The sequence below is a fragment of the Melitaea cinxia genome, chromosome 17, assembly GCF_905220565.1.
Source record: "Melitaea cinxia chromosome 17, ilMelCinx1.1, whole genome shotgun sequence".
Taxonomy (NCBI): Eukaryota; Metazoa; Arthropoda; class Insecta; order Lepidoptera; family Nymphalidae; genus Melitaea; species Melitaea cinxia.
In genome coordinates, this window is record NC_059410.1 from 4,398,185 (window position 1) to 4,416,938 (window position 18,754).

The window sequence follows — 18,754 nt, forward strand, 5'->3', positions numbered from 1 at the left end:
AGTTCTCAAGTATTTAGTTAATTTTTGTGTCGGTGACACTGTGTAAGTTTTGAAGGCTTTTTAAATCTGCTGTCTTATGATTTATCTAGGTCTATGCATTGAGATCTGTAACATATAAAACTGGTAATCTTTTGTAAAAACTGAAAAATTCATCTATTAAATATACAAAAGAAGAAATTGATAAAATTATTGAATAAAAATAAATTCATCATCGTTAGCTACCCATTAAAAAGAAATATAAGTAATACGCAAAAACATTTAATTTAACACTGTTGACTTTTGTGTTAAGTCCTATATTTATTGCTGATTAAGTCCTAGCTTGAATTCTAATGTGTGGCACCTTCCTAAAAACTGTAACTTACAGTAAGGCATTCCAAAATTAGTTTGTTCCATCTTATTGTAATACCATAGATTATCTTAATTCACACAAATCATCGACATAGCTTCTTACAAAATCTCTGAAACTATTATCAATATCGCGTTCAACTAACTCGTCTATTCACTAAGAGCGAACACGGCTTAGACTCGTCTAAGTCAGCACTAACTGAATCTAAACATGCTAATGCTGGCTAGGAAGTAGCTCTTGAGTAAGTTGCTACAAGCTCAAGTGTACTTCTAGTTTGTGTTCGTTTGGTTTATATAGTATTTGGATGCTCGATTTTGTATTAAAAATGTGATACCTATAATGTAAAAACTAATATGTCGAACAAAATACTTATACAATATCATAATAAATAAGATATATATATATATATATATAAGAATAGATATAAATTAGAAACAAAAAGGCCATAATATATTTTAAATTTAATATAATAAATTTTTTGACGACACATCGATCGTCGTCATGACGGCTGTTGCGCTGGCGTGTGCGGGTCTTATGCGGGGCACACGGCATATATTTGTATTGCCCATACAGACGTTTGCCGTGGTCCGGGTGTTTGTGCTTGTGAATTGTATGTGTTTCCGGGCCCCTGATAAAGGAGTAAATTCTAGTGAGGGTCGTCGAGTGTGAGGCGGTCATTTATTTATTTATTTATATTATTTTATTTCAATATGCTATTAAAATTTTTGATTTTTTGGGATTGGATTTTTTTTTTTGTATTTTATTAATAACTTCTGCATTACCGGTTCAAAATAAGTTGTTTCTCATCTATTTCGTTCTTAGTCTTATAATAAATAGTAATGAGAAAAAATGTCATAAGATAAAATCCTTTTTAGTTACAAATCATTACTCATATCAATATACCGTCGGTATAGTAAAGAAATAAAAAGTCAAGCAATGGGGACTAGATAGCAATCGTAGGACGATCGATTGAATCGAGATGTAACAATATGCTGTGAATTATAAAATCAAGGAGCTTGCAATCGACCCTAGTAGGAAGGCAATGCTACAACAAAATAGAAATACAAATATCCAGATTACGACCAATATTCGCGTGGTATCTATATAAAAACATTTTTCATGAGCTAGTCTGCTCCGGGATTGCTAAATGTGTGACCATTGCGTCAACCCATCGACATCGACTATTGTCTAGTATGTCACGTGACGCATCCGTGACATACATTTGCCGATTGCATTATAGCACTGAAATTTAGATAACTACAAACGAAAAACCACGTCGGTAATTGTACCTACTGTTTTATATCTATATCATTCATTTTATAATTTTGACTCGTTAACACATGGTATAAATCGCTAAAGCACAAAATGCAGCAAAACAGAAATTATATAAATAAATTAAATGTAAAAGTAAATAATCACATAAAAATATCGTCATACTATACATAATTACACACTTTGGCAAACATAATCCATTCCTCTAATTACATTCATTAGTGAATTGGCTGTAACAGACGTCGGTAGAACAGATACCATTATTATTTCATACAGGTAAGAGATTTCCCAGATTACTAATAATATTACGATTTATCGTGGCCCAGAGGAGATTCTGAAGAAATTCTGATGAATTAGTAAGCGTTGTGTGTGTTGTATCTGTAAATGTTACAAGAATGTTACTGATTCGTGAACGTATGAAACAATTACTAACAAGATTATATTTGTTTAAAAACCCTTCTGGGTAAATACTAATATGTAACGTAAATTACTTCTAAGATTTTTTTTATGTAATCAACTACTGGGGAAATACCTTATCGAAACCTTATCGAAAGTAGTGTTGTGCTCCTGCAGTGTGAGAGGTACCTAGGGAGTATCGCGGCTAGGGTCGACGTGTTCGTGAAGAAGTAATAATTGCAGGTGACCATAGGCTATGGTAACCGTTTAGCATCAGGCGAACCATACGTTCGTTTAAATAATTATATCTGCTCGCAAAAGAAAAAAAAAGCGACTTCAATTACATCGACAAGTAATAGGTACAACGTAAGTAGACGAAAAAATAATCAAGTAAATCCGCGTTATCCGCGCAAAGATTACTCAAAAAGTAGTCATTAGATATCGATCAAATTTAAATTGGACTACACAACAAGCATCAGCTTTCGATTAAAAAGTTTGTGATATAATACAACGCAGGTCGACGAAAAAATTATAAAGTAAATACGCGTTATTAGATACAACTTGAAAAGTACTTCGCTTCAGCCTGTAATATCCCACTACTGGGCATAGGCCTCATTCCCCATGTAGGAGAAGGATCAGAGCTTAATCCACCACGCTGCTCCAATGCGGGTCGGCGAATATATTCCCTACTATGAGTAACGATCGTTATCAGAAAAAAAAGAAAAGTACTTGTTAGATCTCAATTAAATTTAAATGGGATCACATGACACACACGACCTTTCGATTAAAATAAAATTCATCAAAATCGTTCCACCTAGTCAAAAGTTCTAAGGTAACATACTTTTAAAAAAAACATTCGCATCGAGAACCTCCTCCTTTTTTGGAAGTTGGTTAAAAATAAGTCAATAACCTACAGTTGAGCACTATAACAATAATAAAATAAATATTATTTATCTACGTATCGACATTTCATCAGAATTGTTGTCATTTATTATGCCAAGTGTAGTTCAGTAAATATGTTCAATGACAAAGTACATAGTGGTATTGAAGTTAGTTCGATCTGTATTAGCTCTGACCGTTTTTTTTTTTTTTTAATATAAATTTCACGTGTAACTTATAGTTTTATTTTAGTAGTGTTTTCTTTTTGAATATATTTTAGTTATTCTTGATGTAGTCTTAGAATATGGCTCTAAGGATTGTTAAATTTCCTTTCTTTATTTTTACGTGTAAATATGTAAATAAATAAAAGATAACAGTCAATTTTTTTTTCCCTCTCAAAGGCTGTGATAAATAATTTTGTTTGCTCCCACGCAAAAAAAACCGACTTTAATTACATCGAAAAGTAATACGAAAAAATGTTCAAGTGTATTCAAGAAACTCAAAAAGTACTTGTCAGATCTCGATCAAATTTAAATGGGACAACATGACAAGTATCAGCTTTCGATTAAATAAAGAATCACTACAATCGGAAAACCGAGCAAATAGTTGAGGTATAAATACAACGTAGACGCTGCGTTGGCGCAACGGTTACAGCCGTGGATTGTACCTGTTGCGCTGGCGGTTACGGGTTCGATCTCCGCACATGACAAACATTTTTATTGGCCATACAGGTGTTTGCCGTGGTCTGGGTGTTTGTGCAGTCCTTGTGGGTCTCCCCACCGTGCCTCGGAGAGCACATTAAGCCGTCGGTCCCTGTTGTTATCATGTACACCTGATAGCGATCGTTACTCATAGTAACAAGATATATGTCGTACAAACCAACCCGCATTGGAGCAGCGTGGTGGATTAAGCTCTGATCCTTCTCCTACATGGGGAAAGAGGCCTATGCCCAGTAGTGGAATATTACAGGCTGAAGCGTACAACGTAGATCGTAGAAAAAAAATGTACCCATTATTAGAGATAAGTACTCAAAAATTACTTGTCAGATCTCAGAAAAAAAAACAGCGGCATTCTCCTTTGTTGAAGTTGGTGAACAACATAACATTTTTCATGGGCGAATCTATACAAATAAAATTAGAGTGTCTGTAAGATTAAAATAACGGTTTTTACTAAATGCATATGAATGTATACACGGTACATATACCAAAATAACCTTTTTTACAACTTTTGTCTGTCTGTCTGTTCCGGCAAATCTCTGATACGGCTGGTCCGATTTTGACGGGACTTTCACTGGCTGACAGCTGATGTAATAAGGAGTAACTTAGGCTACTTTTATTTTAGGAATTTATTTTATAACTCTGCGAACTGAATAATATTTTTTTTGTTATTGAAGTCGCGGGCACAGCTAGTTATTAAATAACAAAAATTATACAAAGTAGGTCTCAAGACTAAAATAATAATATAACTCAAAGTCCTGAGTCTATAATTAGTTTATTGCTTGTTAAATTCCACACAATTAAACTTACAAATTGATCTTATCTATTACCTATGTGTTTTAGCGTCTCAAGATTTGGGGAACTTAATCGTGTTATCTTTTTCTTTAATAGTATTACGGAGATAAAAAAATTGAACGTTTAAAGCTATTTAATCTCCGTATCTATTAGACCGATATAAAAAAATGTTCACGTTTGAAGTTTTGTTAAATATATAAATAAAACATAGAAATAATACATACATATATTGTTCCGTTTTTAACGTTCAAATGTTTATAATTTTTAACTTTCCGTGCGCTCTTTTACTTAACCAATGAAATGTCGTAATTTCATTTTAAACGGTACACGCTTGTTATTTGACCAATGAGAGCGCCCGGATCACCGGCGCGCATGCGCAAGCCAACCTCCCAAAGAAAGCAGCGCCCGCGGCGGCCAAGAACAAGAACAGCTTCATCTAACCGTACGCGTCGCCATTGCTTCCGTTGAAACCAAAAAAGCTTCACTGTTCAGAATATACTGCAGCTTGCGAAAGTTTGTGTGTGGCATGATTGGTGGACGATTAATGCAGAAAACCGTAGCTGGCCAGCATAGATCCTTTTAGTCGCAACAAAGCCAACGAGAACCTGAGAGAATATATATATACATACAAATATTACACCCAGACTCAGACAGGAATCGAACCCGCAACCCACGGAGCAAAAAGCAGGGTCACTACAAACGGCACCAACGAGCTAGTCTTAATTGGCAAAGGTCAGACGCAATAAAATACAATGACTCACATGAGGGGAGCACAATGGCCATAAAGTTTAAAACGTCAAATTCCTCGCGGGTATTCTAGATCAGAGATAAAGTTTCTAGATTTGTTTGTTTGTAGGGGGTTAATCTTCGCAAATACTGATCCTATCATGAAAATTCTTTCACTAACAGAAAGCTATTCATAAGTGATATAGGCTATATTTTATTGTTATTGAACAAAAAATTTAGTGAAAAATAATAGTATATGTAAGTCAAGTTGGAAGAAATACGAGCTAGATGAAAAGTTTACTATATATTTGCATCACAAAAATAATTAACGCCCAACGAAGTGGGCACGGGTCGGACAGTTTTAAATACTACAATAAAATACTTTGTAATATGTTACGTATTTTTTTAATCATATTTACTATATTTTTCAAAAAAAAACTAATACCATTATCGCACAAAACGATTACATGTAAGTTATTTACATTATTATGAAGCGTTTCGTCGTCAAATAGAGTACCTAATTCAGATATTACACACACAAATTTATTTTTATAATACCTTCAAATATTGACAGTTCAGAAATTATAAAAAAAAACTAATACATTACGTAATTCATAAAAAATGAAAAGAATCTTCAATTTATAATCATTAAAAATATCTATTTGATTGAGTATTTACACAGTACACTTATGATATGCATCTATATTTCATTTTTAAACTTATGGAAATAGCACTCCAATTATTTTTTAATCAAAATAGTATCTGATAATTTTGTGTCCTATATATATGGCTGAGACAAGTAATTTTATTATTTATTTTTTAAATGAAAGCTCAGTTGCTCAATAAACTGGCACACTTTCTATCTATGCGTGTGTGCAGTAGGTTCACGAAACACGACAGGATTAAAATGTAACCCTTCGGGCATTTTTCACAACAGACAATAATTTTTAATATACAATTCTTTTTTACCTTTAAAAATTCAGTTTAGCCGAAAAATACTATTCGCAACCTCTGTATCCAAAAGTTGTATTTTATTCGTACAGGCGAAATAAGTCTTATATGATGTCTCGATTATGACGTCCTGCCGAAAAGACCAATCAGTGACTTTAACTTTATCAACTACTGGTAATCCCACAAATGATTTTGGAATTTTAAAAATAAATTAATAGCTAATGCTTATTATTTGGTGCAGGATTAGATAGATGATAAAGTTGTGACGCTGTATTTCGTGCAAGATATTACCTACATTGATTTAAAACAGTTTATTTTTTTTAAAAGCGTAACTGCGGTTTTTCTTGCCAGTTCCTATAAGCGGAATCTACATTCCAAATCGATGGTAATGTGGTCGCTTAACTTTTAACGATAATTATTATTTTTATTCATAACTAGCTGTTCAGACAGACTTCGTTGTGTCAAAAGTTAATAGTTTTTTTTTTGTATTAAAACCTACCGTGGGCCGAATTAGCCGAATTGGTCGAGCCATTCTCGAGTTATGCGCTTAGCAACATTCATTTTTATTTCTATAGTATATAGATACGACGATTCGAAAGTCCTTTGAAGCCTATTTGAACAAAGTTTTTTTTTTCTTTGTAAAACAGGGTCTTACACACAAAACCAGGAGCGGATGTTTATGAAGTAAACGTATGATTACATGAAATATAGATGTGAATTAATACTTGCATAAGCTGTTATAAAACTAATCAAACACTGAATTGTTGCTCAGCCTATGTAAGTATCTAGTAACCTATATTTATGTCTAGTAGATCGGTTCGTTAGTGTGTAGACACAAGATGCACGCCATGATATTTAGCCGTAATTACAATATGTCTGTTTACCGTATCGTCTAGGATACGTGAGTCAAAACACGATCGATTTTATATATTTAGAATTGTATTGGATTGGATTGTATTATATTGTATTGGTTTTTGTTTTGAATAAAAAAAATGAATTGGGTGTTTAACTGTATTAAAGTTGGCGCAGTAGCCTCGCTCGTGACTAATTTTAAGTCATGTGTCGTAGTCTTGGTTGTGGACTTTTCGAGTTCTGAGATTGCATGTCATCCGACGGGATGTCGTTGAGTCTGAGGCGTTTGTATCAGACGTTTACGGATAATGATTTTATTCAATCTCTGAGGTTTCCTTTCCATTACATTGGCATTAAATACATATGGTTTAGAAACATACTTTTACTTATTATTTTTTGGGAGTTTCAAATCAAACTACGTTCATAGACTCAGCATCTGTCACTATTTTTGATATGTTGGTTGATTTAGCAAAATAATAATAAAGAAAACAAATCAAAGTCTTACTTCAAGAACTCAAATTACGCAAGAGACGGATGTTCAATAATCAACCTTGTTGAAAATGATAACTAGAGACATCATTTTGTGGGAATTTTACGCAATATACATCTTTAAAAAATGTTTTATGTATATTATCTATTTTGTATTTAAAATCCTTGACGTATTTTTGATAACACGAATTATCAAATAATAAATACTACAGCAGGCAACAAAAAATACATCCATTATTTTTTATTATATTCTATATTCTGTTAACGAATTTTTTATTTTTAAATAATAACGCCATTCGAAAGTAAAAAAAACATATTTTTCTCTTGTTTAAACTTTAAAACGTATAAAGCATAACTTTATCACCAAAATATAATTCAATTTAATGATAGAAAATTTTATTATTCTGAGTTTATTACTACCTGTGCCCGCGACTTCGTCCGCGTGGAATAGTGACTACAATCATGTTCAACGTGATTCTTTAAATTGGCATAACTTTTTTATTTATGAACCGATTGATGTGAAACAACATGAAACACTAAATGTTAAAATAAACTTGCCACAATATATTAGTAAAAACCACATCTAAATCGGAGAAGCCGTTTTTGAGATTAGCGTGCACAAACGCACAAACAGGCAAAAATTCTGACAATCATTGGTTTGTGTGCTATTTGCGTTGATAAAGGTCCCAATAACATTTTTTTTTCATATATCTTATATGTACAGACAGCGACCCGTTACATATTTATTATATGTATTGATATCGACTATTATACGTGAAATAAAACTATCAAATCATTTTATTGAAAATGAAAAGCGTCAGACGAAACAAGGTAGTGAAATTCCAGTTCGTTTTCTTTTTGTCAGCCAAAAGTATAAATGAAAAATAATATATAATTATATATATAAAAATGAAGTGACCTTTGATAGTCGTACTAAGATACGAGAACGGCTCGACCGATTTGACTAATTTTGGTTCTGGAATATTTGAAAATATGAATAAATTTTATTTCACCATACAAACTGTTCGCACCACTCAAGTGTAATGCACACTGCATACAGGAATTGTAATATAGCATATATACATATATGTAATATTCCGTGTGTTATACGCAAAAATGCTCGTTTTAGCGTATATTTTTTAGTTATTGAACTTTCTCACATAATTTGATTCTGAGACAGTACAAAGGTCGCTGTGTCAGATATTAATAAATAAATTTCTTTAACGTGCAATCGGGACTTTAGTTTATTTTTGGGAATAGAGATTAATTAGAGACAGAATAGTTTTAATTTTTTATATCAATATAAAACATCGAGCAGTTTTATTTGTTGTTGTCGGTGCAGTTGTTATTACTGCTAGTAGATAATATCAGTCGTTATCACGGGATGTCAAATGCTGAACATAAGCTTCCTGTGTAGATTTACAACACTAAACTTATTACGTCGATTGATTCAGAAGAAGTTGGCATACTATCAACATAAGTTCTCAGCAAGCTTCATAATTATTACGAACATGTGTCAGGTCAGCGTTTCTTTGTGTTAAAACATGTCGAATACTCAACATTTTTTCATCATCATCATCATTTCAGCCTATTGCAGTCCACTGCTGGACATAGGTCTCCACAAGTTCGGGCCAAAAATGGCATGAACTGATAACCGCGGGGCTGGCTTTGTCGCACCTAAGACGCTGCTGCCCGTCTTTGGCCTATGTATTTCAAAGGTAGCAGTTAGATGGTTATCCCCCCATCGGTCAGCTTTATAAGTTCAAAGGTGGTAGTGGAACCATATTATCCCTTAGTCGCCTCTTACGACACCCACGGGAAGAGAGGGGGTGGCTATTTTCTTTAATGCCGTAGCCACACAGCAACTATTTTTATAATATATTAATTATTTCTACAATATAATAATTTCTATATTGCTAGTACGATTCTAAATATGATAACTATCATCTGTACTGACGTTCCGTCACTGACTCACTAATATATTGTTTTAAGTTAACAGATGTCTTATTTCTAAAATTTAGTGTAAGGCCAATAGAATAGAGTTGTACCTATTAGTTAATGTTACTCTCGGTATTTGGTTTCGCAGACTATGAAAAATAAAAAAAAATAAGAAAGAAGTCTCGGTCACATTACTTTCTTTGACGCAGTTAAATAACTTGGTCGCATTTGACTGTAGCTTTGTAACGTCCGGTTTCTCTATTTAGAAAATGATTCGCTTTCTCACGAACCGTTTCTTTCAAACAGAATACCAGGCATTAATGATTTAACATAGCCTCACTCAGGTCTCTTTCTTCCAAGGCCTATGGATATATTCTTCGATCTACTCACCATTACAGATTGCTAAGTCAGGATTGCTGTCTTTCGGGAGTTTTAGGGCATACGATCATCTGGAAAGGAAAGAAATAATATTTTAAAAGAAATCATTAAAAAGACTTTTCGAAAAATTGCTTCGTTTTTTTTATTCTAAATCTAAGTTAACCTTTTTAAAGGAGGTGGGTGTATTCTAATAATTTTGTCTATTATTCACTAAACAATGAACGTTTTTTTTTTTTCAATACAACTAGTTCGGCAAACAAGCGTAGGGCTCACCTGATAGTAAGCGATTACCGTAGCTTATAGACGCCTGCATCATCAGAAGCATAGCAAACACGTTACCGACCCTATCCCCAATTCCCCCCAGGAGCTCTGGTCACCTTACTCACCAACAGGAACACAACACTGCTTCAAAACAATATTATTTAGCTGTGGTCTTCTGTAAGGTCGAGGTACCCCCCCAGACGAGATGCGCCATATTTTGTGCAGGAAATTTCCTGCCGTGCTTCTACCTTAGTTAAATATATTTTTTAGTAGAAAAATTTTTCTAAATAACTTGAAGATTATCATAATATTCGTTAAAATTTCTATATACGTATATAAAATCTCATTAAAAAGTCCCGCCTCAGCGTTTTTATTTCCAATAAGAGGGTTGGTACTCCACTCGATCTTGAGCTCGGTAACAAAATGAATAATTGTAATCTTAAGGTCAAGTTACAAGTATCCTAAGTACTCAAATACTACGAAACATTTGCTATAATATATTATATAGAACTGCTGTTAAGATTAAACCATATGCTCGTTTGTTGTTAATTCCTTATATGTAGAGGGATACGTTTGCACACTTTTGGTTTAGTTTATATTCTATAAATCAATGATTTATAGGTATTATAGAGGCGTATGTATGCAGGCAAAACCGCACCTGTGTTGTTATTTAAATAAATATTCTTAACATACATAAACTTATAATGCTCTCCGCGTTCAATACAATATCGCGTTCAGAGTGCTGTTGGTGCTGCCTCGATACTGCAGCGCCTCAGGGATGTTCGCTGAAGCGCGTGTTGATTGTTTTTACACCCTCATGAGAAAAAGATGTAGGTCTCTGGTGTAGGGTACGACGGAGTAGTGCCAAGAGAATTCTGAGCATGATATCCAGTAGACTGGATTGCATATACATAAATCATTGCTGTTCTGTTGCAAATGGAACGGAGCAGCGGTTATTCGTGTGTATACTTTTATTTTAAAAATTGTATTAATACAACTAACGCAGTATGTAAGAAAATATATTGTTTACTAACCAAAATGAGTCACTGGTTACTTAAATATTATTATTATTATTATAAAAAAAAAAAAAATTGATACTTGTTTTAGATTACAGCCGAATGATGTTTGAAACATTTAAAGAACATTTATGTACTCCACATTATACATGTATTAATGTTTAAGCCCAGACTCGTTGTGAAAAAAGAATTGATGATACTGTTGATATTTTGCAGCATATCATCGACGACGTACCAGGACCGCCCCCAGCTTACGAATCAGTCGTCGAAGCATCATCAGCAAACAAGGACACCGACATTTTACAGGTATTTATAATAAGCACTGATGTATAATGATAATTATATGTACAAGTATAATAGTGTTCCTTCATTTAAAATACACCTTTATATTGGCAGAAATACAGCAATTAAAGCAAAAACAACATATTTTAGTTTAGAGTATAAAAAAATGTTTTTAAATCGTTTAGGCTTACTAATTTTAATTCGAATCGCCCTTAAGTTTTATTTCAATTAGGTTTTCCACTGATTTATCCCATTACAGTAATAAACCCCTCATTACGTGATATATGTTTGACAGAGACAAACTATAATTGTATCTATTAAGCGTAATATGTAATTTATTTACATACCTAACACTGACATATGGTCTATGACAGTAAGATCCATGGGAATACATGGAATCATTCTATTAAAATTTCTAATAGCAGGTGAAAATATACCTTAACTTTCAAAATACATTTTGGCTGCAAAGAAAAAAAAAAATGTACTTTTCATACTAAAGTTGGAAAGACTATCTTCGAAATAATCTTCACCTTTCTTTCTTTACCTTTGTAATAATTTGTTCCTGCTTCCCATATTATATCACTCTTTTTTCCACAATTCGTTTGTAATAAATGTCTTTATGTATTTTCATAAAAGCATCGAAAAAACTTTGTGCGACAAATTTAAAATTGGTGATGACCGCTTTGGAATTACCTTCCGAGTATAAAATACTATATTACTACATAATACGCACATCAATTAATGAACACATGAAACACAATGAAGTTCAATACAATTGATGCATTTTAATTAAATCTTTTATAGGAAGTGCTATCGGAACCGTGTACGAAGTGCAAGTCGAAAGTCGACAATGGCTTACCGTCGTACGAAGCCGCTGTCCTGCTACGTGATACCAAATTATAATAAACATCCCCACGCTATCAGCACTGAACACCAACGGTACTTACGACCAAAATACCAGCTAATTAGAAGTTGAGCTATGCTTGTAATTAATAATTTAATAGCTGTAAATTAATGTTATAACTAATTTAATTTAAAAAGTAATTTTCTAGTTTATTTTAATATGTACCTATCTTACTGTATATATGGTTATATGTATAATTTATATTTAAATTTATTTAATGGATTAATTTTCGATGGCTTGTTATTTTTATTTGATTTGAGGATGAAGCATAAAGTAAATATACAATATAGTATTGAACTAAGAATTGATTGTTATAATGTTGCTGTCACAAGTACATGTTATCTTTCGTGCATTAGAAATTGTTTTCACTTCATTACTCTTCGGTTGTAACAAAATTAAGAATTTTTTATTGTTATGTTTAAGTGGGCGACCAATATTTAAATTCTTTTTAAAAATTTAGTCAATTCTTCTGATAATACATACAATACGAGTACGTTTTTTTTTTTTGTTATAGTAACAGTTTTCATCATTTTTCTCACTGATCATAAATCCCTAATAAGCAATGTTTTCTGTTTTGTTCGTGTTCGTTTATATTCTTCGTCTTTCAAGTTACATTTGTATAATTAATGACTGTTTTGCCGGTTCCTGAAAATTTTTGTTGCGCATGTATGTGGCTGATAGTCCTTATTATCAGGAAGTAAAGGTCCTTAGGCTTAACCACTAAAACTTAACAAATAAACTACAGCGTTTAAATTCACAGGTTGAAAACCCGGATAAACTGGAGTTTTGATTTGGTTTATGTTTGTTTGTTCCTCCATAACATTCTATGGAACGACTGTAGTTAAACAATATTAGGCTTTGATATAAAATCACTTTTTAAAGCTACGCTACACTTCAGCCTGTAATATCCCACTGCCGGAGCTTTGGCCTTTTTCTCCATATATATAATAATAATAAACGCTTCACACTCAATGACCCCCAGTAGGATTTTCTCCTGTGTTGGGGGTCCGGAAACACACACAATACACAAACGCAACGCCCAGACCACGACTAACATCTATATGACCGATATAAATGTCTGTCGTGAGCGGGAATCGAACCCGCGACCGCCAGCGTAACAGCCAGTGCTATGACTGCTGCGCCAACGGATATAGGAGAATCAATACTTTTTAAAGCATACCACTTAGTATACAATTGAGTTCTTTGAGATATATATATTTATTTATTTTTTATATATTTTCATATTGATATATTGATACATATAGATTATCATTATTTTTTTTAAATAAGTATTACCACATATTTAAAAATCTATTTATTAAATATATGCTGTCAGGTTGTATGAGTTTCGTGATTGTATATATGATTATAAAGCTGTTTCGCGTACGAAGTAACATGAAGATAGGTAGTTTTTTACAATACAATAGTAAACGCGGCAGGACGCTAGTCTCCCTCAGTAAATATGTTTGTTTTTCTATCCCCGGCCTGTTCGTATCACGAGTGCTCTCGCACGGAACGCTTGACATCATTAAAAGTATTTTTATTTGGCATTACAATAGTCCGTTCCGGCATGAAATTCGGTTTCCCGCTGAAATAGTTTGAAGATTGGACTTTTTGGGAACTTTCATAATAGGAATTGTATTTTCATTTTAATATATTATATTATTATTTATGTTTATCTAAAATTGTCAGTCTTTTTCTTAGCACGGCTAATGTTTTCTTTTTCTTTGTTTTGTATGGATTTTCAATTTTTTATCAATGCGTATTTAAATGAATGACTATTTTTTATTTACAAAAACGATAAATTATTCTATAAATATATTATGTTGACGCCGCGTTGGCCATACATGGTACAGCGATGGATTGTACCTGTTGCGCTGGGTGTTGCGGGTTCGATCATGACAAACATTTGTATTGGCCATACAGGTGTTTGCCGTGGTCTGGGTGTTTGTGCAGTACTTGTGAGTCTCCCCACCGTGCCTCAGAGAGCACGTTAAGCCGAAGGGAATATATCCGCCAACCCGCATTGGAGCAGCGTGGTGGATTAAGCTCTGATCCTTCTCCTACATGGGGAAAGAAGCCTATGCCCAGTTGTGGGATATTACAGGCTGTAGCGTATATTATATTGTGTATTCTGTTGTAAATTTGCTTTGATAAAATTCCACCTGATTGGCAATATTTATGGTGATAGTTATATAATAATATTCCTAAAAATCAATAATTCTTGCTGTTTGTGGCTGACTAGTGATTTCAAAATTGACGCCAGATATTGTTGATATATAGAAGAAAGTACAGTACATTCGTATATTAATACAAATTAAAAAAAAAACTTTACAGAAAGCATGGCTGCGAAAACACACATTTGCAGATTGACAATTGTTTTTACATAGACTAGACGTCATAAGTAGGTAGATAAATCAAACTCACGGTTCAAGGTTTATATTTTTAAATAATGTTTGTAACTTAATGTTTAATTTACAAAAATCATTTTTATTATTTACCATATGTACCCATTTTACATATAATTTATTTCCGTCATATCATTGTAATCTGCAATTTTAAATGATTTATTATTATTTCAAATATCATGCAATTAACGTTACAGTTCGTTAAGCCTCTTAATTTTATATATACATATGTACGTGCATTATATAATTAGACATTAGTATATAACATCCGTATATTTATTCATAAGGGACACAAAGAAGTAAAACATATCAAATAAATTATTATTTACTAATATTTTAAGTTGCTTACACTAAATATATAATTGACAATAACATTAAAATCTAATCGTTATAGATTTCAACCTTATTCTTGCTTGTTTCTTTTCTCAATTGATTAAGTTAAACTAAAATTAGTTAGCAAAATATGATGAGAATTTTTTTAATATTTTTTTTATATTTTCGATGGAGAAAAAAAAAATTTAAACCTTTTTTCATGATGTTACCTCTCAAAAACAAAGGTATATTTTAGTATTATAGTTTAAAATGACTTAATGTTTATTTAAGTATATAAAAAATATATAAGAAAAGAAAAATAATAACTTGGTGTAACTTTTGGTAAAATTTGAAGACTATGTTCGCGTAAGAGTTTTGGCATCCCACATCCTTGTAAAGAAAATTCCTACTTGAACAACGTTACCGCTTAATTTTTCAAAAAAATTATGTAAGTTTAAGCTTATTACTTAAGTTATTATTTAGTATTGTAATTTACATTTTATGTTTATAAAATTTCCATTCAAATACAATTTAAAAACGAAATATGACAGTAAATGTATAATTAAAATATATTTTATAATTCTTATAATTATAAAGTAAATAATTAGGAACGAAAAAGATTCTAAAAGTGATTAATTGCGAGTAAAGCAACCATTAAAATGTGCATGTTATTAAAATATTGGAATGTGTAAATTATATGACCATACATATTTGTAACAGCAGCTAAGGCTAATAAATCCAATAATCTACTCATAGTTGATTTTGCTTACAAGCGACAGACTTCCACGAACCGAATAAAAGCGAGCATGTCTAGTAAGCAAAACCAGAGATAGATTATTGAAACGGGCCATAAACGGTTTTAGTATTGAAGTGTGGCCTTTGTGAAATTGTTCAGATGTCTTATGACTAGATTAAGAGCACTTGTAGAGTAATCAGTTTTTAAATATAGAATTTATCATTACGTTGCCTAATGTGTTTTAGACCAAAGCCACGTTTCTATATCAAAAAACGAGTCGTTTTATCGCACTCGTTCGTTCGCAGGCAAAACAAACCGTTTTTTATATAGGAACATATTCTTAAATATATTTAGATAATAAGATTGTAATACACAGCGTTTGCGTTACGTTTGTACTATGTTACACTTACTGCTACGCACGAATACGCACGAACTCGTACGAATATTAACCGAAGTACATTTATTGGACATGTGTTCGTTTGTATTTATTGTCAAATTATAGTGACTATATACTAGGAGATCCGAACTAGTGACGAACTTCACCTAACTGCTTGATAATGGATGAAAATATTTTATATCTATTTCAATATATAATTAGAGGCCATAAATTGCGTCAAACGAATTAAAAAAATTTTACCCCTAACCCGTCCTCGTCACAACTATCAGAACATTTATCAGACCCTCTTATCTAGTGTGGTGACACATATTTAAAAAATTTAAGATTCGAGTTATTAGTTTAAGAATCACGTTTTCATAGTGACAAGTACCTAAATATATTAGGTTTTTGAATGTGTATTCACAAAATTTTAAACCCCTCCCCCCACCACTTATCCCACCATGTCACACTTCGTCGACCGCCTTGACGTAATTTTTCGATGGCCCCTTACAAGAACGCGCGAAGAGGTAAATTTTAAATAAATGATTTTTGTAATGAAATATGCGCTTATACATTAACCATTAGGATTGGAAAATGAATCGCATAGCCTAGGTAGGTATTTGTAAGGGTATGTATATGTATACACTGTAATTAAATTAAAGACATATTATAATAATTTGTTTTTTATTCCATAAAATAAAACATGATAAATTGATAACCATACAAAAATGTCACATAGTGAAAACGACACTAGTGTAACGGTGTGTGTGCCGTGTCGGTCGGTGGCGCCTAAGCACTGACGGTCCCGCTCGGAGTGGATATTTGCGTTTATACAAATCTTTATTTACAGTTTGGTTGTCAGTCCTTCTGGTTCTCCCCGCAGTACTTTGGAGAGCACGTTAAGCGACGTTAAGTACGCCGGTCCCGGTTGTTATCATATAGGTACACCCGATAGCGATCGTTACTCATAGTAGGGAATATATCCGCCGACCAGCATTGGAGCAGCGTGGTGGATTAAGCTCTGATCCTTCTCTTACATGGGGAAAGAGGCCTATGCCAAGCAATTGGATATCCCCTACAGAATCAAAACTTCAGCTTACCCTCGACTGGCCACAAGCGAATGTGGGACTAAAGGGACTAAGTCTATTCAATTTTAATGTAATCTATATAATATATATAAAAGCGAAAGGTCACTCACTCATCACGAAATCTCCAAAACTATAACACCTACAAACTTGAAGTTTGGCAGGTAGGCTCCTTATAGGACGTAGACATCCGCTAAGAACGGATTTTACGAAACTCGATCCCTAAGGGGGTAAAACGGGGGATGGAAGTTTGTATGAAAGTGTTATGTTTTTGAAGTAAGGACTTGAAATTTAAAATGTGTGCTCTATAGATGATGACAAGGTGTCCAAATAATTTATCTTTAGAAATCAACTCCCTTTTGGGGTTAAAACGGGGGATGGTAGGTTGACTCACTCATCACGGAATCTCCGAAACTATAACAGCTTCAAACTTTAAATTTGGCAGGTACGTTTTTTATAGAGCGTAGACATTTGCTAAGAACGGATTTTATGAAAATCGACCCTTAAGAGGATAAAACGGGGGTTGGAAGTTTGTATGAAAGTCCTATGTTTTTGAAGTAAGAGACTTGAAATTTAAAATGTAAGCTCTATAGATGGTAGAAAGGTGACCAAATAATGTGTCTTTAGAAATCAACTCTCTTTTGGAGCTAAAACGGGGGATGGTAGGTTGACTCACTCATCACGAAACCTCCGAAACTATAACAGCTACAAACTTGAAATTTGGCAGGTAGGTTCTTTATAGGGCATAGACATCCGCTAAGAACAGATTTAACGAAAATTGACCCCTAAGGGGATAAAACAGGGGTCGGAAGTTTGTATGAAAGTCTTATGTTTTTGAAGTAAGAGACTTGAAATTTAAAATATATGCTCTATAGATAGTGAGGAGGTGTCCAAATAATGAATCGTAATCTATATATATAAAAGCGAAAGATCACTAACTCACTCATCGCGTGAACTCAAAAACCGCTGGATGGTCTATCCATCCAGGTTGGACAAAGATAAAATTTGGCAGGGAGGTAGATTATAGTTAGCAGACGTCCGCTAAGAACGGATTTTGCGATATTCCACCGCTAAGGGGGTTTAATTGGGGTTGATAGTTTGTATGAAACATATAAAGCCTGAAAATAAAACTAAAAATATGGTGTATAGAGAGGTTTTATAAAAATAACTATTAAATTATACTAAATAAGTGCTGTGTGGCTACGGCACTAAAGAATTTAGCCACCCCCTCTCTTCCCGTGGGTGTCGTAAGAGGCGACTAAGGGATAACAAGGTTCCACAACCATCTTGGAACTTAAGAAGCCGACCGATGGCGGGATAACCATCCAACTGCTGGCTTTGAAATACACAGGCCGAAGACGGGCAGCAGCGTCTTCGGTGCGACAAAGCCAGTACTGCGGTCACCAACCCGCCTGCCCAGCGTGGTGACTATGGGCAAAACACACGAGTTCACGTTATTTTTGGCGTAAACTTGTGGAGGCCTATGTCCAGCAGTGGACTGTATAGGCTGTAATGATGATGTAATGATATACTAAATTGTGCCTTTTAAAAAGTTATTCAGTTTGATAAGCATTTCAAGTGACTGAAATAAAAAAATAGTTTGCGTTAAACATCTTAATAGTAATGCATATCTTCA

General features: G+C 33.3%; 2 protein-coding genes and 1 long non-coding RNA gene across 3 annotated transcripts in view; 2 read left to right on the top strand and 1 right to left on the bottom strand.

Moving 5' to 3' along the window:
• The window catches only part of LOC123661588 (probable beta-hexosaminidase fdl), a 59,706-nt gene extending 49,901 nt beyond the window's left edge, over positions 1-9,805 (bottom strand). The window contains exon 1 of the mRNA XM_045596539.1: positions 9,751-9,805. The gene's annotated coding sequence lies outside the window, so the exon portion shown is untranslated. The remainder of the gene's footprint in view (positions 1-9,750) is intronic.
• The window catches only part of LOC123661589, a 37,135-nt gene extending 24,935 nt beyond the window's left edge, over positions 1-12,200 (top strand). Inside the window, exons 4-6 of the mRNA XM_045596541.1 lie at positions 10,354-10,365; positions 11,232-11,321; positions 12,102-12,200. Coding sequence (XP_045452497.1) covers positions 10,354-10,365; positions 11,232-11,321; positions 12,102-12,200 — 201 coding nt within the window. The remainder of the gene's footprint in view (positions 1-10,353; positions 10,366-11,231; positions 11,322-12,101) is intronic.
• Positions 12,201-15,980: 3,780 nt separating this feature from the next.
• On the top strand, positions 15,981-16,706 carry LOC123661590. Its single transcript, XR_006744362.1, has 2 exons — positions 15,981-16,353; positions 16,386-16,706. It is a non-coding gene; the product is annotated as an uncharacterized LOC123661590 (long non-coding RNA).
• Positions 16,707-18,754: the final 2,048 nt, after the last annotated feature.